The sequence below is a fragment of the Halichoerus grypus genome, chromosome 5, assembly GCF_964656455.1.
Source record: "Halichoerus grypus chromosome 5, mHalGry1.hap1.1, whole genome shotgun sequence".
NCBI lineage: Eukaryota > Metazoa > Chordata > Mammalia > Carnivora > Phocidae > Halichoerus > Halichoerus grypus.
Window position 1 is genome coordinate 110651139 of NC_135716.1, and position 20099 is coordinate 110671237.

Consider the following 20099-nt stretch of genomic DNA (forward strand, 5'->3'; position numbering starts at 1 on the left):
CTTTAAATGTAAATGGTCTAAATGCTCCAATAAAAATAATTGACTGTTACCTTTTCCTCTAGCTGGTTAGGTATGAGTTTTCCAGGCTTACTTTCTAGGCTTTTGGCTTCACAAAGGAGATACTTTCTAGTTTATCAGTACCCCTCCATTTTTTCTCTATTGTAGAAAATTTGGAATACAAGATTTTAAAATAAAATAATAAATTTCAATCACTCTGCCACAAAGTACAAACACTTACCAATTTACTTCTTCTTCCTGTCTTCTAAATAATTTGGGTATCATACAGAATATCCAACTTCTCTCAAGTTACAGAAATTTCTCCATGATGTTAAATAGCCTTTGACAAAATACAATTTATTGGTTACATAAGTTACACTATAATTTAAGCACTTTCCTTCCATCTTAAATATGCCTACTAGAACTAAGTATGAGCCTCTCATTATGGTCTATTTATTGTAAGAGAAATATTGGTTTTGAATCCTGAGTCTCCGTATTTCCATTAATGTGACCTAGGATCATGAGGCCCTCTCCCATTCTTTTAAAGGAGCCATCACGGGGCACCTTGGGTGGCTCAGTCGTTAAGCGTCTGCCTTTGGCTCGGGTCATGATCCCAGGATCCTGGGATCAAGCCCCGCATCGGGCTCCCTGCTCAGCGGGAAGCCTGCTCCTCCCTCTCCCACTCCCCCTGCTTGTGTTCCTGCTCTCACTGTGTCTCTCTCTGTCAAATAAATAAATAAAATCTTTAAAAAAAAAAAAAATAAAGGAGCCATCACAATACTATTTTTTATTTGCTAAAAAAAACCCAAAAAACAAACCGAAAAGGACAATTCTACTTCTGGAAATATGGTGGTTTAGGTGCTCTTGGAAAGCCCTTTCATTATAACTAAATCAATAAATGTTAATAAACTTACCTTTTAATGCACTGTTAAACTTGACAGAATGAAAGGGAAATCCCCAAGAAATAATGCTATCCACCCCACCTCACCTACCAAAACGATCAGCAAATATAAACTCTAAGAGAATTTAAAAACCTGGGTGGCCCCCTAAGGCAAATACTGACATCACCTCAGTGAATGGAAGAAGGTGTCTTAGGTGAGCCAAGCGTGAAATATCTCCATTAAGTAAGGACCCTTAAAGAGTCCCTGTTGTTAGGCTGAAACAAAACAAAACAAAACAAAAAACAACCATCTGCCAGCAAAGAGAGGTTACCAAGAAATAGCCTTCTTTTATGCACAGCTACAAGAAAAGAATTGTAATGATAATGGTCTTTAGTGAGGATTTGCAACTATAAGCCTATCCTCAAATAGATCTAGAGTAAAAACCCAAAACCAAATTGATTTACAATGGTCCTAGGTTGCTGGCATCCCTGGGGCCTAGCAGATAAACCTATACTCTCACCAGGAAAGCATCCAGTATTCATACGGATAAAATAAATTTAAAAATGAAAAAAATGTTGAAACTAAATATATATTTATATATGAATATAAAATCAAGCAGAAGCAATGCTATCATGAATAAAATGCTGGGGGAGAAAAGATTTAGAACTTCAATACCTTCAGATATTAGAATTATCATATTTTGAATGCAAAATATGGTTGTGTATAAAGAAAAATGAACCCAAACAGGAAATGAGTATTAAAAAATGATCACATTTTAAGAGAAACTTAGTAGATCCTTTAGAAAGGTGTAATAAACTAAAAACTCAATGGATGCTAATATTAAACAGAAGATTAGATCTTGGGGCACCTCGGTGGTTCAGTTGGTTAAGGGTCTGACTCTTGATTTCAGCTCAGGTCATGATCTCAGGGTCATGGAATCGAGCACTGCGTCAGGCTCCGCACTGGGTATGGATCCTGCTTGGGATTCTCTCTCGCGCTCTCCCTTTGCCCCTCCGTGTCCCCAACCATGCTCATGCTCTCTCTCCAAACAAAAAACTACAGCAAAAACCCAGATTAGATCCAACTGAAGCTCTAATCAACTCTGAAGACCATGCCCAGAATACACAGAGACAAGGAGAGGAAAATTAGAAGACAGAGATGAAAAGATTTAAAGGACCAAAAGAGAATGACCCAACATCTCATCAGAGCTCCAGAAGGAAAGAAAGTGGGGTGGGGAGGAAGCAATTCATCCAGAAGAAAGGGTGGAGATTTAAGGATTGTTGAGCAGTGAAATGGGTTATCTTTTAGGTATATTGAGACAATAGTGTCTACTGTGTGAAGTTAAAAAGGCAATTAAAACAGCACAAACCAGGAATGGGGTGATCAGTTACTAGAGTTCTGATAAAGTGTTTTCTTCTAATCAGTGGGAGGATTAAAGATACTGATTAGCTTTAAGTTTTAAGTATGTAAAATGTCAAGGGTAAATGCTATAAGAATAAAAATTGGGGTCAGTTTCAAACTAGTAGAGGAAAAAATGGAGAAAACAAAAAACATATGTAAAAAGACAGTAAAGTGAGATGAGTAACAGGCACAGAGGTGTCAGAAAACACTCCAAACTTATAACCACTATAAATACAAATAGACTGAACCTGCCAGTTGAAAGTCAGAGATAGCCATCTAGATTTAAAATAAAACCACCTGGGGGGGGGCGCCTGGGTGGCTCAGTCGTCGAGCGTCTGCCTTCGGCTCGGGTCGTGATCCCGGGGTCCTGGGATCGAGCCCCGCATCGGGCTCTCTGCTCGGCTGGGAGCCTGCTTCTCCCTCTCCCACTCCCCCTGCTTGTGTTCCCTCTCTAGCTGTCTCCCTCTCTCTCTGTCAAATAAATAAAATAAAATCGTTAAAAAAAATAAAATAAAATAAAACCACCTGGGGTGGGCGCCTGGGTGGCTCAGTTGGTTAAGCGACTGCCTTCGGCTCAGGTCGTGATCCCGGGGTCCCTGGATCGAGTCCCGCATCGGGCTCCCTGCTCGGCAGGGAGTCTGCTTCTCCCTCTGACCCTCCCCCCTCTCATGTGCTCTCTCTCATTCTCTCTCTCTCAAATAAATAAATAAAATCTTTAAAAAAAAAAAAAAAAAAACCACCTGGGGTGCCTGGGTGGCTCAGTCGGCTAAGCATCCAACTTTTGATTTCAACTCAGGTCATGATCTCAGGGTTGTCAGATCAAGCCCCACATTGGGCCCCGTGCTGGGCATGGGGCCTGCTTAAGAGTCTCTCTCCCCCCAAAATAAAAAATAAAACCTATACTCTTTATAATAAAAAGTATAAGAACACATAAAAACTTAAAGTCCATATAAAAAGGTCAGGAGAATTATGAGGGAACAGGGTGTGATTAGGGGGATGCAGTATGTGTCTGGAGTGCTGGTAATGCTTTATTTCTTGACTCAAGTGTTGACTTTCTAGTAACTTAAACTGTACATTTATGTTTCATGCATTTCTCTGAATGTGTATTTTATAACAAGGTGTTAAAGCATTCGTAAAAACATGGGATACCTAGGAATTTCAAAAGATGTACAAGAATTTGGTGAAGAAATTTTTAAACTTTAAAAATCTGAAAAACATTTTAGAAAAATAAACAGGAACATGATGTTCCTAGACTTTAAAACTTGGTATCAGAGATACTACTTCTTTTTTTTTTTTTTTTTTTAAAGATTTTTTATTTATTTATTTGAGAGAGAGAGAATGAGAGACAGTGAGCACATGAGAGGGGGGAGGGTCAGAGGGAGAAGCAGACTCCCTGCCGAGCAGGGAGCCCGATGCGGGACTCGATCCAGGGACTCCAGGATCATGACCTGAGCCGAAGGCAGTCGCTTAACCAACTGAGCCACCCAGGCGCCCTCAGAGATACTACTTCTTAAAATGACCTATAAGCTCAATGTAATCCCCAAATCCAACAGGATTGTTCAAGCTAACTTGATAAGGTTTTCCCAAAATTTACATGGCTAGAAATAGTCAAGACCATCGTAGGAAGATAAAATGTATGAAGGGGGGAAATCTGTTCTACCAGATATAAAAGTTCATTATTAAGGTATAGTAATTAAATTGTCATTGGCAATTTGATATGACAGAAGTAACATTGGCAATCAGTGGGGGAAAGGGTAACTTTTTAAATAAATAACTCTTGGACAACTGGTTAAGCAAATAAAAGGGGAGGAAAATGGCCCCTTGCCTCCTATCATACACCAAAATAAAATCTAGATGAATTAACAACCTCCATGTGAAAGACAAAACCATGACACGTTTAGAAGGAAATCCAGAATATCCTTTTTACTTTGAATCAAGGAAGAATTTTTTAAACTAGACAGAAAAAGCATTAACTATAAAAGATTGATCAGTCTACATTAAAACGAACTTCTATTCATCAAAGGGTATCATATCATAAATGCAGCTTCCAACATTGGCTACTGCTGTTCCCTGCCACCTAATATTCACACCCTTCTGTTGTCCCCTCCTACACTGCACCAGGTTTGCTCTGCATCACTAAGTAAATACGGCAGAAGTCATGGTATATTATGTCTGAGATTAGGTTATAAAAACTACAGCCTCTGTCTTGAATTTTTTCTCTTGGATACTTCACTGGGGGAAGGAATATGCCATGTTTTGAGCATCTCTATGAAGATGTCCACATGACAAAGTCCTGAGACCTGCCAACAATCGTGTGAATTATCTTGGAAGTGGACTCTCCAGGTCCACACAAAGCCTTGAGGTGATTGCAACACCAACACCTTGACTGCAACCTCCTTATAAATTGAGCCAGTCACCAGCTATACTACATAGCAAGATAACTAATTAGCATCCTTAATGCATAAAGAATTACGATGAATGAATATGGAAAGACAATTAACAACAAAAAATGGGCAAAAGATATAAACTGGTTTTTCACAGAAAAGGAAACACAAAAGATTCTCAACTTCGATACACAGGGAAAAGGAAATTAAGACTACAATGAAATGCCATTTTCATTCACTGAATTGACAAAAATTGGAAAAGTCTAACTCCTGTTGGCCAGGATATGGAGCATAAGTAACCCTTATACACAAGTTGTAGGTGTGTAAAACTGTTACAATCACTCTGAAGGAAAATGTGATAAAAATTGAAGATAAATATAACCTACAAACTAGCGACGCATAACTTTTGTTATCAATAAACATGCATATGGATGTACATAGCACAAGCAAGAATCAGGAAAAAGCACCAATGTCCATCAACAGGAGTATGGATATATTGTTATTTATATAATGGAATACCATACTAAAATGAACTATACATAAACACAGATAAATCTTAAGAGTGCTGAGTGAAAAGCAAGTCTCAGAAGATACCATGCAATATTCAAAATACTTAAAAGTGGGATGTTAATAATATATAAATCATATATGAATCAATAAGTTAATATGTCAATGTGCAAATCAAGTAAAATAATCCCTTTTATTCTTTAAATAAACTACATAATAAAACTTAATCTAAAGTGATGAAAGTAGTACAAATCATTCAGCAACCACTAATAATTCCCAAAGCACTTCGAACAGCTTGGCTGATACAATTTGTTTGACATGGCTCTCCCCAGCTAAATGATACCCTCATTATTTGACACAGGGCTGCAAACTCTTGCAGTGACTTCCCCCATTCAACTGATAGTCATTAATGTACTACTGTGCTGTCTGGCCCCTGAAGAGAAGGGACATGCAGCTGACCCCCATCTTACCTCATCGAACAGGATAGTGCCATCTGGGTGCTGGCTCCATGCCAAGAGCCAGTGGTAGGAGCTCCTAGTTAGAGGAAAGAATGGTGGGGTGGGGGGAGCGAAAGAGTACTAGCTGGGTGGGGACTGATCTTGGTTACCAGAACGGGGAACTTGTGTTTTATGTCTGTCTCATTCCATACCCAAAACTGGGTCCCACATTGGCCAAACAAGAAAGAACCAATGACTGGTCGGATGATTCAGGACAAAGAAAGAAGGGGATAAGCGAAGAGAATAAATAACAGGGCAAGTCTGCCAGAGCTTCTGCCGGCCCTGAGATGGAGCAGCTTGGTCAGGCCAGTGAGCGTAAACTGGTAGAGATGAAGAGGGTAGACAAACATGATACTCGGTCTACAGACAGGATGGGGGAGAATAGAGCAGGAGTTGTGCTATCACCTGGGGAGAGCACATTCTTTACAGTCACTGTCCTCACACCTCTTCAGTGCACAAGGCAGGTCGCCCTCCACCCCAAAATAAGCTGTCAAAATGTTTAAAAAACCATCTAAAGGGCTATCACTGCACCACAAAGGGCTATGTCCCTAACACTTGTGTCTACCCACACTCCCAATCTTCCCAGCTGCTACCAGAGCTTAGACACATCTCCCCTTGAGCAGGATGAGGCATTTCTTTGGGAGGACGAACAAAAGGGATCTTCTTCAGCTTGGTTGCCCAGGTTCCTCTTCCACTCAAGGGCTTACAAAACCAGAAAAGATTTCCCCAAACCTGAAATAATAGTAATCTATAGTAAGCCCTTCAGCTTTGTCCCCATTGCTCAAACCAGAAATACATCATGAAGTATCATGTGTGGTTTCTGAGAAACCACATGTTCTGGAACTTGATTTTACTAGTTTCTGGAATTACCATTTACCAATCGGCATGGAAATATTTCAGTATTTAGCATTAACCATGGCTTTATCAGTGTGCACTGGCTCACTATCAGGCCTGCACATACAGAGTATGACAACATCTTTACTCAAAAACATGGATAGCTAATCAAGTTCAGGAAAAAACACCCTTGTGGTAACAATAAGAGAAACTAAGAAAACAAAAACTAAGAAATTCAGGATAGCGGTTATCCTTGAAGGAGAGGAAGATGGTAATTTTCTATTAAATTGGGTGACAGACTTACATTTATTATGTACGGTTCATAATATATACATATTTTCCACAAGAAGTTTTCCTCAGGGTTGACATTCTGGGTTTACCATATCAGCTCGTTGCAAGCTCCCATTTTCTACAACAATGCTATCACCATCTTACAAAAATGAGTAAGAAATCCTGTCAAGTCCTGAACTTGACAGGACTTGAAATTGTGCTGAAATAAAGACACTTATGTCTCTTGAGTTTCCCAATTCTATCTAAAGAAAGGGATGAGGCTATTTTGATGTGGCTTGTTCTTAGGATCTAAGTCAGTTGCCCATTACATTTTCTCCTAAATGTTGACGAAATTACCCAGTATTTTTATGAGTTGTCAAACTTCCAGAATTTACTGTTCACATTTTGTATTTTCCCACCCCTAATCTTTTGGTACCTCTTATATTTTCTGTAGTTTCTTATTCACAGTAACTATACTTGGGAATATATTTGACCCCAGGTATATGAGCTCACTGAAATAGGTTTGGTGTTTCTTTAGTATTTTTTTCATCTGAAGGAAATACCTTCTCACAAAGAAAATCTATCCTTTTCAACAAGTCTGGAGATCCTCTCTTGTTAATATTGTTATAAGGATGTTATCTTTCCCTAGCAAGTAGGATTTGACTTCCCTGATCTCAATTCAGATAGTAAAAGCCCTTTTCATTGTTTTTGTTGTTGTTGACACTGTTTTCTTGCTAGTTTGTATGTGTCCCTACTTCCAAGCTTGGCATGGATCTCTAAATTTTAATCACAACAACTGCAACCCATCATTGTTCAGGATCAACCCAGAGTTTTATAGTATTTTCTGGGGTTTCTAGAAGCTAATAGTCATGGTTTCATATTTGTCCTTTTAAAAAGCTGAGTGAAATTAAAAAGCAGAAGTGAAATTAAAACTTCCTAAAATGACAGATGTGACACTATTGTGACAAACATTGCCTTTCCATGCTTTGACATGCCAGGAAGATACAGGTGCTCTCTGACCAGGAATTCAAGCAGAAGCACAGTAAATGCTGACCAGCATGTGGGTAGATCAAGCTATGTGGTACAGGGACACTTCTTATGGATGCAGAGGATAAGATGATATAAGTCAAGTCTGTGTAACACAGCTACGGTAAAATAAAGGTTAAAAAATCCAAATTATTGGGATGCCTGGGTGGCTCAGTTGGTTAAGTGACTGCCTTCGGCTCAGGTCATGATCCTGGAGTCCCGGGATCGAGTCCCGCATCGGGCTCCCTGCTCGGCAGAGAGTCTGCTTCTCCCTCTGACCCTCCTCCCTCTCATGCTCTCTGTCTCTCATTCTCTCTCTCTCAAATAAATAAATAAAATCTTAAAAAAAAAAAAAAAAAAATCCAAATTATTACACTCAATTTAAAATTACTCTAAAGAAACAGTTAACTTTTCTTATCTTTAGGAAAGCTTGAAAGAAACTAAAACTAGAATAAAATTTCCAAAACTGTTTTGCAAAAAATGTCACCCAACACAGATGCCTCCACTTACGGAACTTGTCATTTACTTTGTATCATCAGGAATTCAGCACAACCAAGAACAAAATCATTACATCTCTTTAGTTCACACAGGAATAAGAGATAACACACTATACACCTTAACTGACCATGAAAAGATTGTTTTATTCTGTGAAAATATTCTCAACAGAGAACACGATCTTAAACAAAGCATTTACCATTAAATCAACATGTGCACAAAAAGAGTAAAAATTACTGAAAAATTAAAGATTTCTTTTGGACGATTCACATGTTCAAAATTTAAGAATGATTTAAACTGTGCAAGTACAAATGTCTGTCCTATTGTAATAACCCATGTACAGGTTGCACTATTCCACGTGAAGGACCTTGCCTCCTACGGAAGCAAATCCTGCTTTGAGAAAAACAAACAGTAGCTTGAAAAGAACAGTTAGTCCTTACAAGAAAGCCTTAAACTTTGCCCTCTGTGGCTGTCAGCCAAAAAAACACAAGCACTTCAGGCTTTGTACAGAGGACAAACACAGCCAGATCACATTTCCTCCTCAATGCTAAACTTTAAAATAAAAATAGCACTAGATTTTAAAACTACTTTATGTAGTCTGTCAGTATTGAATAATGTCACATTATATAAATAACCCTGTAAAGAGATTCAAAGACTAAACTTTATAGTTTACTAGCCTCAAAGGTAATACACTACATGTCAGCTGTGTAACTGGGGTGTACTTGATCTTATGAAGGCATTAACTTTCACACAATTGTCATTCAGCTTTAGTGTAACTGGTAGTACGATTCAAATAACACTGGGGAAAAAATTATTAAAGCAGTCGCACAGCTTCTAAAATATTGCTTAAAATCCAATAATACACAGACCATTTCACGTTCCTTCTTCCCTCAAAACAGTAACGAACAAAATTAATGAAGCTTCTGTGGTACAAATACCTACCCCCCCGAACCTATGCCCAACTCCTATTAAACACCACTAAGAAATTAGTTAAGATACAAGTCATTAACAGAATCACAAATGCGAGGCAGGACAACATGAGCAACAGGGGCAGTAACGACAATTATATTTACAAGTATAAACATAAAGAAATTTCCATTTTACAAGTAAAAGTGCACATAGATCATTACAAAGTTTCACTAAATTTTATCTGGTTCAAACAAAAGCATCACTTGGAAACAGACTATCGTTGTAATAATCAAATAAGAACATGGTCACCCCAAATTAAAACACAATGGGGGGTCCATAAAACTTCTCATAAAAACACGGAATAAAGTAAAATGGACTTGGACATGTCTTTAGCTTGATGCATAAATCTGAAGATGCACCATCAAACATGGTAGAGCTCTAAAAGCCACCTACCAAGGCTACGTCGGCATCCGCAGCAGCGCTGCCGAGTTAAAGGAGGTCGCACTGAGCTGACACATAAAGCCCTTTGTGGGATACTGTAGTGGTAGTGTTGGCAATCAACAGATTGAGGCACTCTAGTTTAAGGCAGCATTTGAATGGAAGCAGCTGACTTCTGACAACAGTCCTTTGTCTTGAGGTGGTGAGTATCTTGGGTGTTTATTATGCCAGGATTTCAGTGCTGACTATAGATTCTTCTCAGACTGAGGTGAAGATGTATCATGTTTCAGAGTTCTTTCAACTGGGCTGTAGGCTAGAGCAGAGGTGTTTTCTTTTTCTTATCATAAATACTTGAGGTTCACAAACTACTACTTCATAATGCCAAAACTGGAAGTTTGCAGTGGGGAAGTTACAGCAGCGTACATGAATACTAGGATGGGAACATTAGTGCGGGAGCTGTCTGACAAAGGGACTCGCACTACAAATGTAGAACAAAACAAAGACTTTGACGAGAACAAGGGATTATAAAGACATGCCTGAAAACGCTAGCCCGATCGCTCTAGACATGCAACAGGATGTTAAGCAAGCACAGAGGTGGCGCAGGCAGACACTGACAAATGGCAAGGGTTCTAACAGACAACAGGTCTAAAAGCCAATTAAAACAGAGCTGGTATAGACGGTCCTGCTGGGACAGCCAATGTAAGACAAATTTCATGATAGCTCTGCATTCTTTCTGATTTAAACATCAGTAAAAGAAATGGAAAAAAAGTTAGCCATTTCTGGCTTTTTTCCCTTTATGTGAATAATTGTGAATGAGGAATTTAAGGATTGGTATTACAATGATTCTTTAAAACAATGTATGGAAATGATAATGAAGTTAGTAAAAAAAAAAAAATGTCTGCATGCACTCATGCAACTTGCTTCTCTCACTCTCTGTTTGAGCCTGACAACTCTAATACCCTCCCCCTAAAAGCAGCTGCATGTAACCTCCTTCAACATCTTGCCCATTTCCTCAGAAACCCTCTTCAGGAACCTGTAGTCCAGGAGGAAAAAGAAAAGAACAATTACTGAAGACCTTTGGTAAGACCAAAAGGGGTGTTTAAAGTGTCTGTCCCAAATGTCTAAAATCATTTTAATAGTCAGCTATGTGAAAACACCAGAAAAATCTGGACATGAGCAAAATTAAGGACCAGTCTCTTAATTGCTTCCTCACTTTACTTCCCCACACGACCAGCACTGCACAATCCTTTATTATACAGTATTTTCCAAGAAACGCTTGTTAAAATTAATTGGAAAAAATCTTGAATTGATGATTGAGCTAAAATGAGAAAATGTCCTAAACGGTGGTACAGATAATAGTCCTGCAACCCAGTCAGTCAAAGCAGTTTTTTCTTTTCGAAGTAAAATTTGCCAGTACTTTCCTTCCACTCAAGATTTCCTCTTTTAGAATCTATTTTCCTATGTATAAATTGCTAAATGCTAAATCATCACGAAAGTGGTATTTCCCAAAAGACTTTTTCAAGATGAAAAAATACAAGTGTTAACCTGGAAGGAAGTCTGTATGTTATTGAAAACGATTAGTACACTAGATGAAAATATTTTCAGGTCTCAAAAAAAACCCATTTTATTCACATAAGAGCTAGACCAGGTTGATTTTTTTTTACAGGTCTCTTAATTAGCCTACTACTAAAATAGATTTATGTTCAAGGTGTTTTCTTCCTTTAAGAAACCAAAGCTAAGAATAGGGAGAAAAATGAAAATGAATGTATTTATTTTTTTCAATTAGCCAACTATTACTTTTCTCCCTGGAAACTGTAGCTACAAAAATTCAAACTCCTAGGCCAAACCACTCTTTTGGGAGTTAGCTTTCAGAGCAGTTTTCCTTATTTGAATTCACTTACAGTCACTGTGTTTTCTGGAGCAAAGAGTGTGTTGGGGGAGGAGGGCTTCCTATATCTGGATTCCTGCCCAACAGATCAAATTCTAGGACTTATAAGGCAGAAAAACACAAATCTTTCACAGAGACTTAAGCAGGACATAAAGCAAAAGGCATCAATTAAGCTTCACACCGACGTCACTCAAATGGTAAAACATCACGAGAACAGTTTCTTGTGGTAATATTCACATCTTTAAAATCGAGCCTACACTCAGCTCACATAGTGAACAATGTATCTTGGATGCCTCTAAGTTTTCTTATGTTTTCCCACCCAGTGAATGTGTTTTCGTTTTATGTTATCATTCCTATGTTATACATGTCACAAAGCTGCCTGGTTAGTTTAGATGTAAGTTACTGCACCTTTACTATTTTTCTCTAGAGTTACATCTATGTATGACGTGGGAACGTAGCCTTCTTCACCGTTCTGTCTCCGAGCTCTTGTCCATCCATCACCTTTGTCTTCCTCAATAATGTATAGAACTTCACCTTCTTTCATTGCCAGGGTACCTTCATTATGTCCTAAGTGAGAGTTTTAATAGCATAACCATAATTAAGTGATAATTTCAAATAAAAGTTACAAATACAACACACAAAACGACACGATACCCTACTAGATTTCAATGTACCTAGAACCAAGAGCCCACTGACTCTCATTAGCAACAGCTCCATAATGCTTTTGTAGTTTATCCAACACTTTCACATACATTATGTCACTGGAAATGCACAATAACCCTGGGAAACTGGCATTAATATCACCCCGCCCCCCCATGTAACAGATGAAGTATCTGAGCTACAATGACATTGTATGATTTGACAGGATACTCTCTTATTTCACTACTCCAACTCCTTTCCCAAATTTGAGTGCATTGCTATCTAAAAAATTCATGAGGTGTGGATCAGGAAAATATTACTGACTGTGGGAGAGTGGGAAGACAGAAGAAAAGAATATAGTTTGGAGAGGGAGCAGAGAAAAACACAGGTTCAACTCTGGTGATGGTGGAGGCAGAATAGTCACAGCCACAAAGCACGAACTTTCTTTGAAATCTCATCAGACTCAGGGCTCGTTTTCTTCTCCACTGCCAACTACTTCCAACCCAATTAGCACTAACAGTTTTCACAAATGATTCTTCATTTAACATACCCTAAATTCTCTAGGTAACATTATAGCAAGATCTTATTTAATACTATTTCACAGAATGAGGAGTAACTAAAAGCTTTACTCAACTTTATTTTTTTTTAAAGATTTTATTTATTTATTTGAGATGGAGAGTGAAAGCAAGAGCACGAGCCGGGAGACAGAGGGAGAAGGAGAAGCAGGCTCCCCGCTGAGCAGGGAGCCTGACTCAGGGCTCGATGACCTGAGCCGAAGGCAGACGCCCAACCGACTAAGCCACCCAGGCATCCCTTTACTCAACTTTAAAACCAATACAATGGGGGCGCCTGGGTGGCTCAGTCATTGAGCGTCTGCCTTCGGCTCAGGTCATGATCTCAGGGTCCTGGGATCGAGCCCCGCATCAGGCTCCCTGCTCCACAGGAAGCCTGCTTCTCCCTCTCCCACTCTGCCTGCTTGTGTTCCCTCTCTCACTGTGTCTCTGTCAAATAAATAAAATCTTAAAAAATAAAAAATAAAAAAACTAATACAATGGATGGGTGGGGAAGGACCTTAAACCATATACCATTTTATAACAAATGGTTTATGAAAGTGTTACTCTGCTCCTCTGTGAATTGAGGAAAAAGATTTTTCACAGTCCAAGAGAGGGAAGGGCAACAAAAAATCTCCAAGAGAGAACCACAATGTCTTCCTTCCCTCACAGGGACTGTTCTCCAACCATCACAGCAGAAGGATGGTGTAGTCAGAAGTGACACAATCTCTCCTTCTCTCACTTGAAAATATGGCCTACAGAGTACAGATATCGTAGGGACATTCAGCTATGCCATGTGCCTTGTACCTATCTCTCAATGACAGCAAGTTACAAGGAAGAGCTTAAAGTGGCATCTACTAGCTTTCCACTTCCTAGGTTGAGCTACACTCAAGCTGCTTCAATTGTGATGAGAACATGTAGTATTAGTAAGATCTCTGGGGGAAATTAAATTCTGTATCGACCAAAGTTGATAATTAAAATCTGTACTAGGATGTTGATAACACAAGTAATTTTCTTTCAGTGTCATGTACAGAAGAAAAACCTCTATTTGCAATATAGTTAAAACAAAAATATTCATACTAATGAGCTGGTATTACAATTTGCTGACAATGAATTATATAACTAAGGACAGTAAAGTGCATGATTCAATGGTAGACTTTAAGGAACCAGTTTTATCAAATACAAAAGAAAATCACACCATCAAAAGGGTAGATAGCTTTGCAGTGTCCAATAGCAGGCAAAGGATCGTCGTCTTCAAATTCATCATCAAACTCATTGTGGTGCCCATGTTGTTGGGGTGGCCCACGGACTTCTTGGTTTGCATCATCAGTGTAACTTCCCTCAGGACTATAAAACATGAAAGTATACCTCATCAAGTATCACAAACATGGGAAATTTTTATGCTATCTACAAGGTGAACTCCTCAGGATCAATTCAGAGAACTAAATATCAATGACACAGTTCCAAATTAAGCCTTTATTTTCTTAAATCATGATGATATACATAAATTGCTGGTAATACAAAATGCTTCTTTGTTGAATTTCCTGAAATTAAAAAATTACAATGTTCTAGCCATATGGCATGCATTCAATAAATATGTCTCAGTATCACTGGGCCCAGAGATAAAATGGGAGAAATGTAGGGGACACTTGTCTTCCATCATCCCGGATTTATCACCTCCTCTTCTGGCAAAAGACCCCTAAAATTCCATGGGGGACCCACCCACACCCATAATCGGTTCCCAGGCTTCAGGCAGAGTTGTGTCCTGGCTCCAGAGGGCCCGTCTCAGCACAGCACTTGTATGGCCAGAGTGAACAGTTCACGAGTAGGCTTATAACCCAATCAGGTAGAATAGACCCACAGAGACTTTTCTTTAGGGACTGAAGAAAAGTTCCCTCCCTGCCTTCTCCACTGGACTTGAACCTGGAGATATATGAGCCCAGAACTTTGGAAGACCATCACATGAAGTCTTCAAATGAAGCCAACACAGTGGAAGGCAGAACTGTGAGGTGGAGAGAAATAGTTCTGAGTTCCTAGATCAAGCTCTTCCTAAAACAAGCCAATAAAATCCCTTCTTAGTTTAAGCCAGTATGGGTATTTATCCTGTCACTGAAAGCAAAAAGACTCCTAATAAAGTTAACTTCCAATTAATCATGCTAACAAGGAAGTTAGTAAAACTCAGAAAATTCAAAAGAGCAGGTAATCCAAAGGTATTTTACTTAAAATTTTTTTAAAGAGAAAAATGTTAATAATTTTGCTGAAGAATCAAATGACCGAATAAGAGAATGGGCAAATCTGTATGATTAGAAATTAAAAGCACTTTCAGTATGCCTGGAAGCCATGTTCTTAGATAACACAAACCAGAGATTAGATTACTTTAATCTAGGTTTTTCCTAGTAACAAAAAAGCAGTATATTTGTGAGTACCTCTTGATATACTAAAGATAGGTATTCTTTCAAAAAGTGGTAACATAAGAAAAGAGAAGGAAGAACTAGTATTTGTCAAGCACGTACTATTCCCAGGTATTTTACTATGAGGTGATTATGTACATTATTTCATTTATTACTAATAACCCTGTATGATAGGTATTTTAATCTCTATTTCATATTTTAAGAAACTGAGACTCAGATTATTAAAAATGAACTTGTTCAAATTATACTGTAATTAAGTAGTAAACCAAGATTTGATACTAGATCTCTCAAATCCTCTCTAAGGAGAATCCTAATTTGTTGGATTTTAGTGGGGGAGGGGGGAAGACATACACACAGAGGGGGAAATGTCATAAATGGTATGAAAACATGGAAACTTAGCAAAATGCCTTTTGGAAGCTCTGATTCAAACTAACAATACAGATTTCTTTTTTTCCTTCACAAAACTTTGAGCAACTTAACAGTTAAATTTTTCCTTGGCATAAGCCACCCAACTCCATCTAAACCTTGGAATCTTCCCAGGTCGGAGGAGCCTATGCCTCCAGACTGTAGCTCCATGAATTTTCTGTTCCGACCCCTGTTTTTGGATGCATGACAATCTAGAACAGACCAGTAAATAGGAAATTTCATATTTTACCTGTAGCTACTTAAGGAAACAGAAAAACCATTTAGGTTCATAAGACTAATGTTATTAAAAGCCAAACCTGCTAAATCAGGAAGAACTGTTAGGACAAAAGGGTGAGAAAAATTTGAGGGAAAAGAAGAAATACAAATAAAATGCAAAAAGTGACCTTTCTCGTCCCTGTGTTACAAGATGATTTATGTCACTGCTATGTCTTCTGTCTCCTCTCCCACCTGTTTTGCCTTCAACTTCAGAGAGCCAAGCCTTAGGAAAAAAATAAGTAAAACTGAGCTCAACAAATATTTTTAAAAGCTCCTGAGATAGTCTACATTTAAAATGTGCTTTAAGTTTTTATAATTATATAATTCTTGGAGAAGGGAAATATTTATTCCAGTTTGATCAATGATCAACTTTACAGCTGGTAAGAAAAGCATGTTTAGTTTTACATACTTTTAATTAAGAAAAACTTGAATGAGGAACTAATTCTCAAGATTATATACCTTAATGATTCCTTTCAGATCATAAACCCTAAAATTAAATAAAAATTTGAAGATGAACTTGTAGCAAAAACCAATCTATCATAATGAAGCTTATAAAAATGATTTTACCTTAGACAACTGCAAAACAATAAATATACCTCATTCTTGTGGATTTCCATTCGCAGGCGGTCAATGTTATTCATGGTCTCCGCTAATTTAGGCTGCAAACTCCCTGGATCCCCCATTTGTGGATTTTTCTCATACACATCTTTCATTTTGTTGAGTGCTTCTCTGGAAATGGGAAAGAAGTCACAGAATTAAATATTCACTTCATATATGAATTCCCAGATATAAGAGTTTCATTTGATTTTGGTGACTCTCACGTAAGCTAATCTTAAAAGAGTCCTATCTCTTTAAATTTAATCAAACATTACCTGCTTAAAGATAATCTGCATAAAGATGATAATGTATATAGAGTTAGGGATTTATGGAGAGTCTTTTAAAATATTTGGAATAAAAAATAGACTTCTCATTTCTTGCTTCTCATTTATGAGATTTTATACATATAGTATATATACTGTATATATGTATATTGTGTGTGTATGTGTATATATATATTACATGTGCCTTTGTATATATAGGTTTAATCAAGGCCTGGAAAAATATTCCTCAATATTCTTAAATTCATGTCCCAAATCAAATTCATTATGCCCCCATGTAGCCATACATCCCCCAGTGTGCCTCATCTTAAATCATAGCATCTTTGTCCTCCCACTCAACCATGCTAGAAATAGGAATGCCATCTTTCACTTGCCCCTCTCACAGTTCATTCATCTCCTCTTCATTTCTCTTATCATATCACTGCTGGTAATCTCAATCAGCACTCTGTAACTCCCTCTAACATCTGAAAATTATTGACTAACCCTCTTAATATTCTTTTCCTTCTTCATTCCTGGAGGTTACATTTTCTTTTCCCTTCTCACCTCTACTGTCTCATCTCCTTCCCTACCTCTGTTCAAACTTTAAATGTGTGTTACATAAAATGACAAAGGTTTCTTCTCACCTCATCCTACACTCGTTTTTGAAAATCATCTCTTCTTGTTTTTTTCTAGTTTTATTGAGATATAATTGACTCTTATTATCTTCAGAGGATACTCAAATATCTCCAGTCTTCTTTCTTTCCTAAGTTCTAGACACCCTGAACAAGTATCCTTTTTGTGGTCCGTCTACTGCCATGTTTTTTTAAATTTTGTGCTCTTTGTTGATTTTTCTTTTTAAAATAAGCCCTTAAGTGTAGTGAAGTATTGTCTAGTGTTTCTAAGTGCAAGAAGGCTGTGAGGTGCCTTATGGAGAAAATGTATGTGGTTAGATAGGTTTTGTTCACACATGAATTATAGCGCTATTGGCCTTGAGTTCAAAGTTAATGAATCAACAGTATATATTAAATTATGTGTCTTCAAACAGAAACACACATAAAACAAGGTTATAATCTGGGCACCTGTGTGGCTCAGTGGGTTAAGCATCCAACTCCTGATTTCAGCTCAGGTCATGATCTCAGGGTCCTGGGATCAAGCCCTGTGTTGGGCTCCATGCTCAGCTGGGAGTCTTCTTGAGATTTCTCTCTCCCTCTCCTTCTGTCCCTCCCCCCACTCACTCTCTCTCAAATAAATAAAATCTTAAAAAAAAAACAAGGTTATAATCAATCAGTTGATGAAAATGTGACCAGAGGCTAAATGGAGCCTAAAACTATTATTTTCCATTTTAGTTTTCACTAATTCAGTGTTCACAGTGACTTTATAGAACATAACTACTACAAATAATGAGAATCGACTATATTACAATATTTATGATTAAGCATCCTATCATACCTGATGTAAAATTCTTAAGATCAAAATTGAATCACTTCTACATCTGAAACTAAAGTGACATTGTGTGTCAACTATACTTCAGTAACAAGAAAAACAAAACACTAAATCTGGAATAAAACTGTCTGAGCTGCAAAAAAACAAAAACAACCCCCCCCCCCAAAAACCTTCAATCACTCATGCTACAGTTTAAGCTCCAATTTTATCTTCAGTATAAAATCAGATAGTAGGGCACCGATTCACTCTAATAACCCTTTATTCATAACTATCTCTTCATGAAAACAAAATTGAACTAAAGGACACTTTTATAAAATTGAAAAAAATTGGGGCGCCTGGGTGGTTCAGTCGGTTAAGCAGCGGCCTTAGGTGCAGGTCATGATCCTAAGGTCCTGGGATCGAGCCCCACATCCGGCTCCCTGCTCAGCGGAGAGCCTGCTTCTCCCTCTCCTTCTGCCTGCCACCCTGCCTACTTGTGCTCTCTATCTGTCGAATAAGTAAAATCTTTAAAAAAAAAATTGGAAAAAATTACAGCTATGAACCAATGCTATAAGTAATCAAGTATTGTTTGCCAACACATTTGCTACAAACAAAATAATTATAGCTTTAGGTTTCTACTGAACTCAACTTATATATCGGAGCAAAATGAAATGGATCAAAGTATAAGAGATGGTTAGTGTTGGTGAAACTATTCTTGATAATCAATCATCAAACTATTTTGTAATATTAGGGAAAGCATAAATATAGACTATTGGCATCCAACAGGTAATCTGCAACCTAAGAAACTAACATTTCATTTTGATCTGTGATATGGCAACCATAAAATTTTTCAAAGTTTAGGAGTTTATTTTTCCCTCAAAAGATATGTCAATTAGGATATATGATTTTTAAACCTTTTATACATCACATTTAAACACATTATTCAAAGTCGACCCCTTAAGGAATAATATGGTAGAAAAGACTTAATGGAAAAATACTTTTGGTCTGATTCTTTTTGTAGTTCTCTGTTAAGTTCATCGATACGCTGCTGCAGCTTTTTACGTCTCTGTTCTGGTGGCAGATGACTGAAATCTTCTAATGCTGGGCCCTGAAAAGGGAATCTAAATCATTATAAAAGACATCTTCAGGAAATTTTATTTTTTAAATACACCCACTATAAAATAAAAATACATATCAATTTTAAGTTTAATTTCAAATTAGCCCCCAAACAACCCTTTTTAAGAAGAAATCTAAACAGATATGTATGTATGTTAATTAAAACAACTGTATTGAAGAAAGAGCTCAAATTCCAGTGAGTTTATAAAATCATGAAAAAGAACAGGTAAAAATATAACCAGATAAAGAAAATTGGTAATGACCACTATCACATTATTTTCAGGTCTTGGCAGTTAAAATAAATACATATGAACCTTCTTACAGCAACAACAACAAAATGGAAACACATAACATTTCTCACCTATACAAATTATTGTTTTATAGATAACATCACATTGCCAAATCAAATATTGCAAATGTTGATTGCAAATATGAAAAGTTTATACAAATAAGCAACTTACCTCATGAAGATAATCTAATTGGTGAAATAGTTTAATATTGCATAGTCTTCCAATGATTACATTTATTAAGCCACTCCTTAGAACCAAACATTACGTGATTATTAAAAAACAAAAGGCAGAACTATCCACTGTGTGAAATGTAAGAAATTAGTCTAATAAGGAGTTTATTTTCAATTATCCTTTTGTACAACCTAATAACATTTCTCCGTTATTCCTGAAAGAAAGATATAATCCAAAAAAAGATGGGATCCTTCTTTAGGAATGCTTGATGTTTGAAAATTTTTTAATGTTTTAATAGTCAAGAAACTATCATTTAAGAAAAAGCACTAGTATTTAGATGTAAACTTCTGATTCAAATTATGTCTTTCTCATCTTAAATGTTAATCATGTCACTCTTATTTATCTTATTAGAGCTTACACAACAGAGCCAATAT

The 20099-nt window shown here is 37.4% G+C and overlaps 1 protein-coding gene across 4 annotated transcripts in view; it reads right to left on the reverse strand.

Moving 5' to 3' along the window:
• Positions 1-8418: 8418 nt before the first annotated feature.
• The window catches only part of FNBP1L (formin binding protein 1 like), a 100924-nt gene continuing 89243 nt past the window's right edge, over positions 8419-20099 (reverse strand). For 3 of the 4 annotated variants that reach the window (XM_078072740.1, XM_078072741.1, XM_078072742.1), the window contains 6 exons: positions 19087-19196; positions 16406-16538; positions 15938-16032; positions 13916-14064; positions 11936-12094; positions 8419-9952 (listed from right to left, as the gene is read on the reverse strand). In XM_078072740.1, coding sequence (XP_077928866.1) covers positions 9885-9952; positions 11936-12094; positions 13916-14064; positions 15938-16032; positions 16406-16538; positions 19087-19196 — 714 coding nt within the window. In that variant the 3' untranslated portion in view covers positions 8419-9884. Of the gene's footprint in view, positions 10673-11935; positions 12095-13915; positions 14065-15937; positions 16033-16405; positions 16539-19086; positions 19197-20099 lie in introns of all 4 variants that reach the window. The other variant, XM_036118188.2, reaches the window with a different exon arrangement.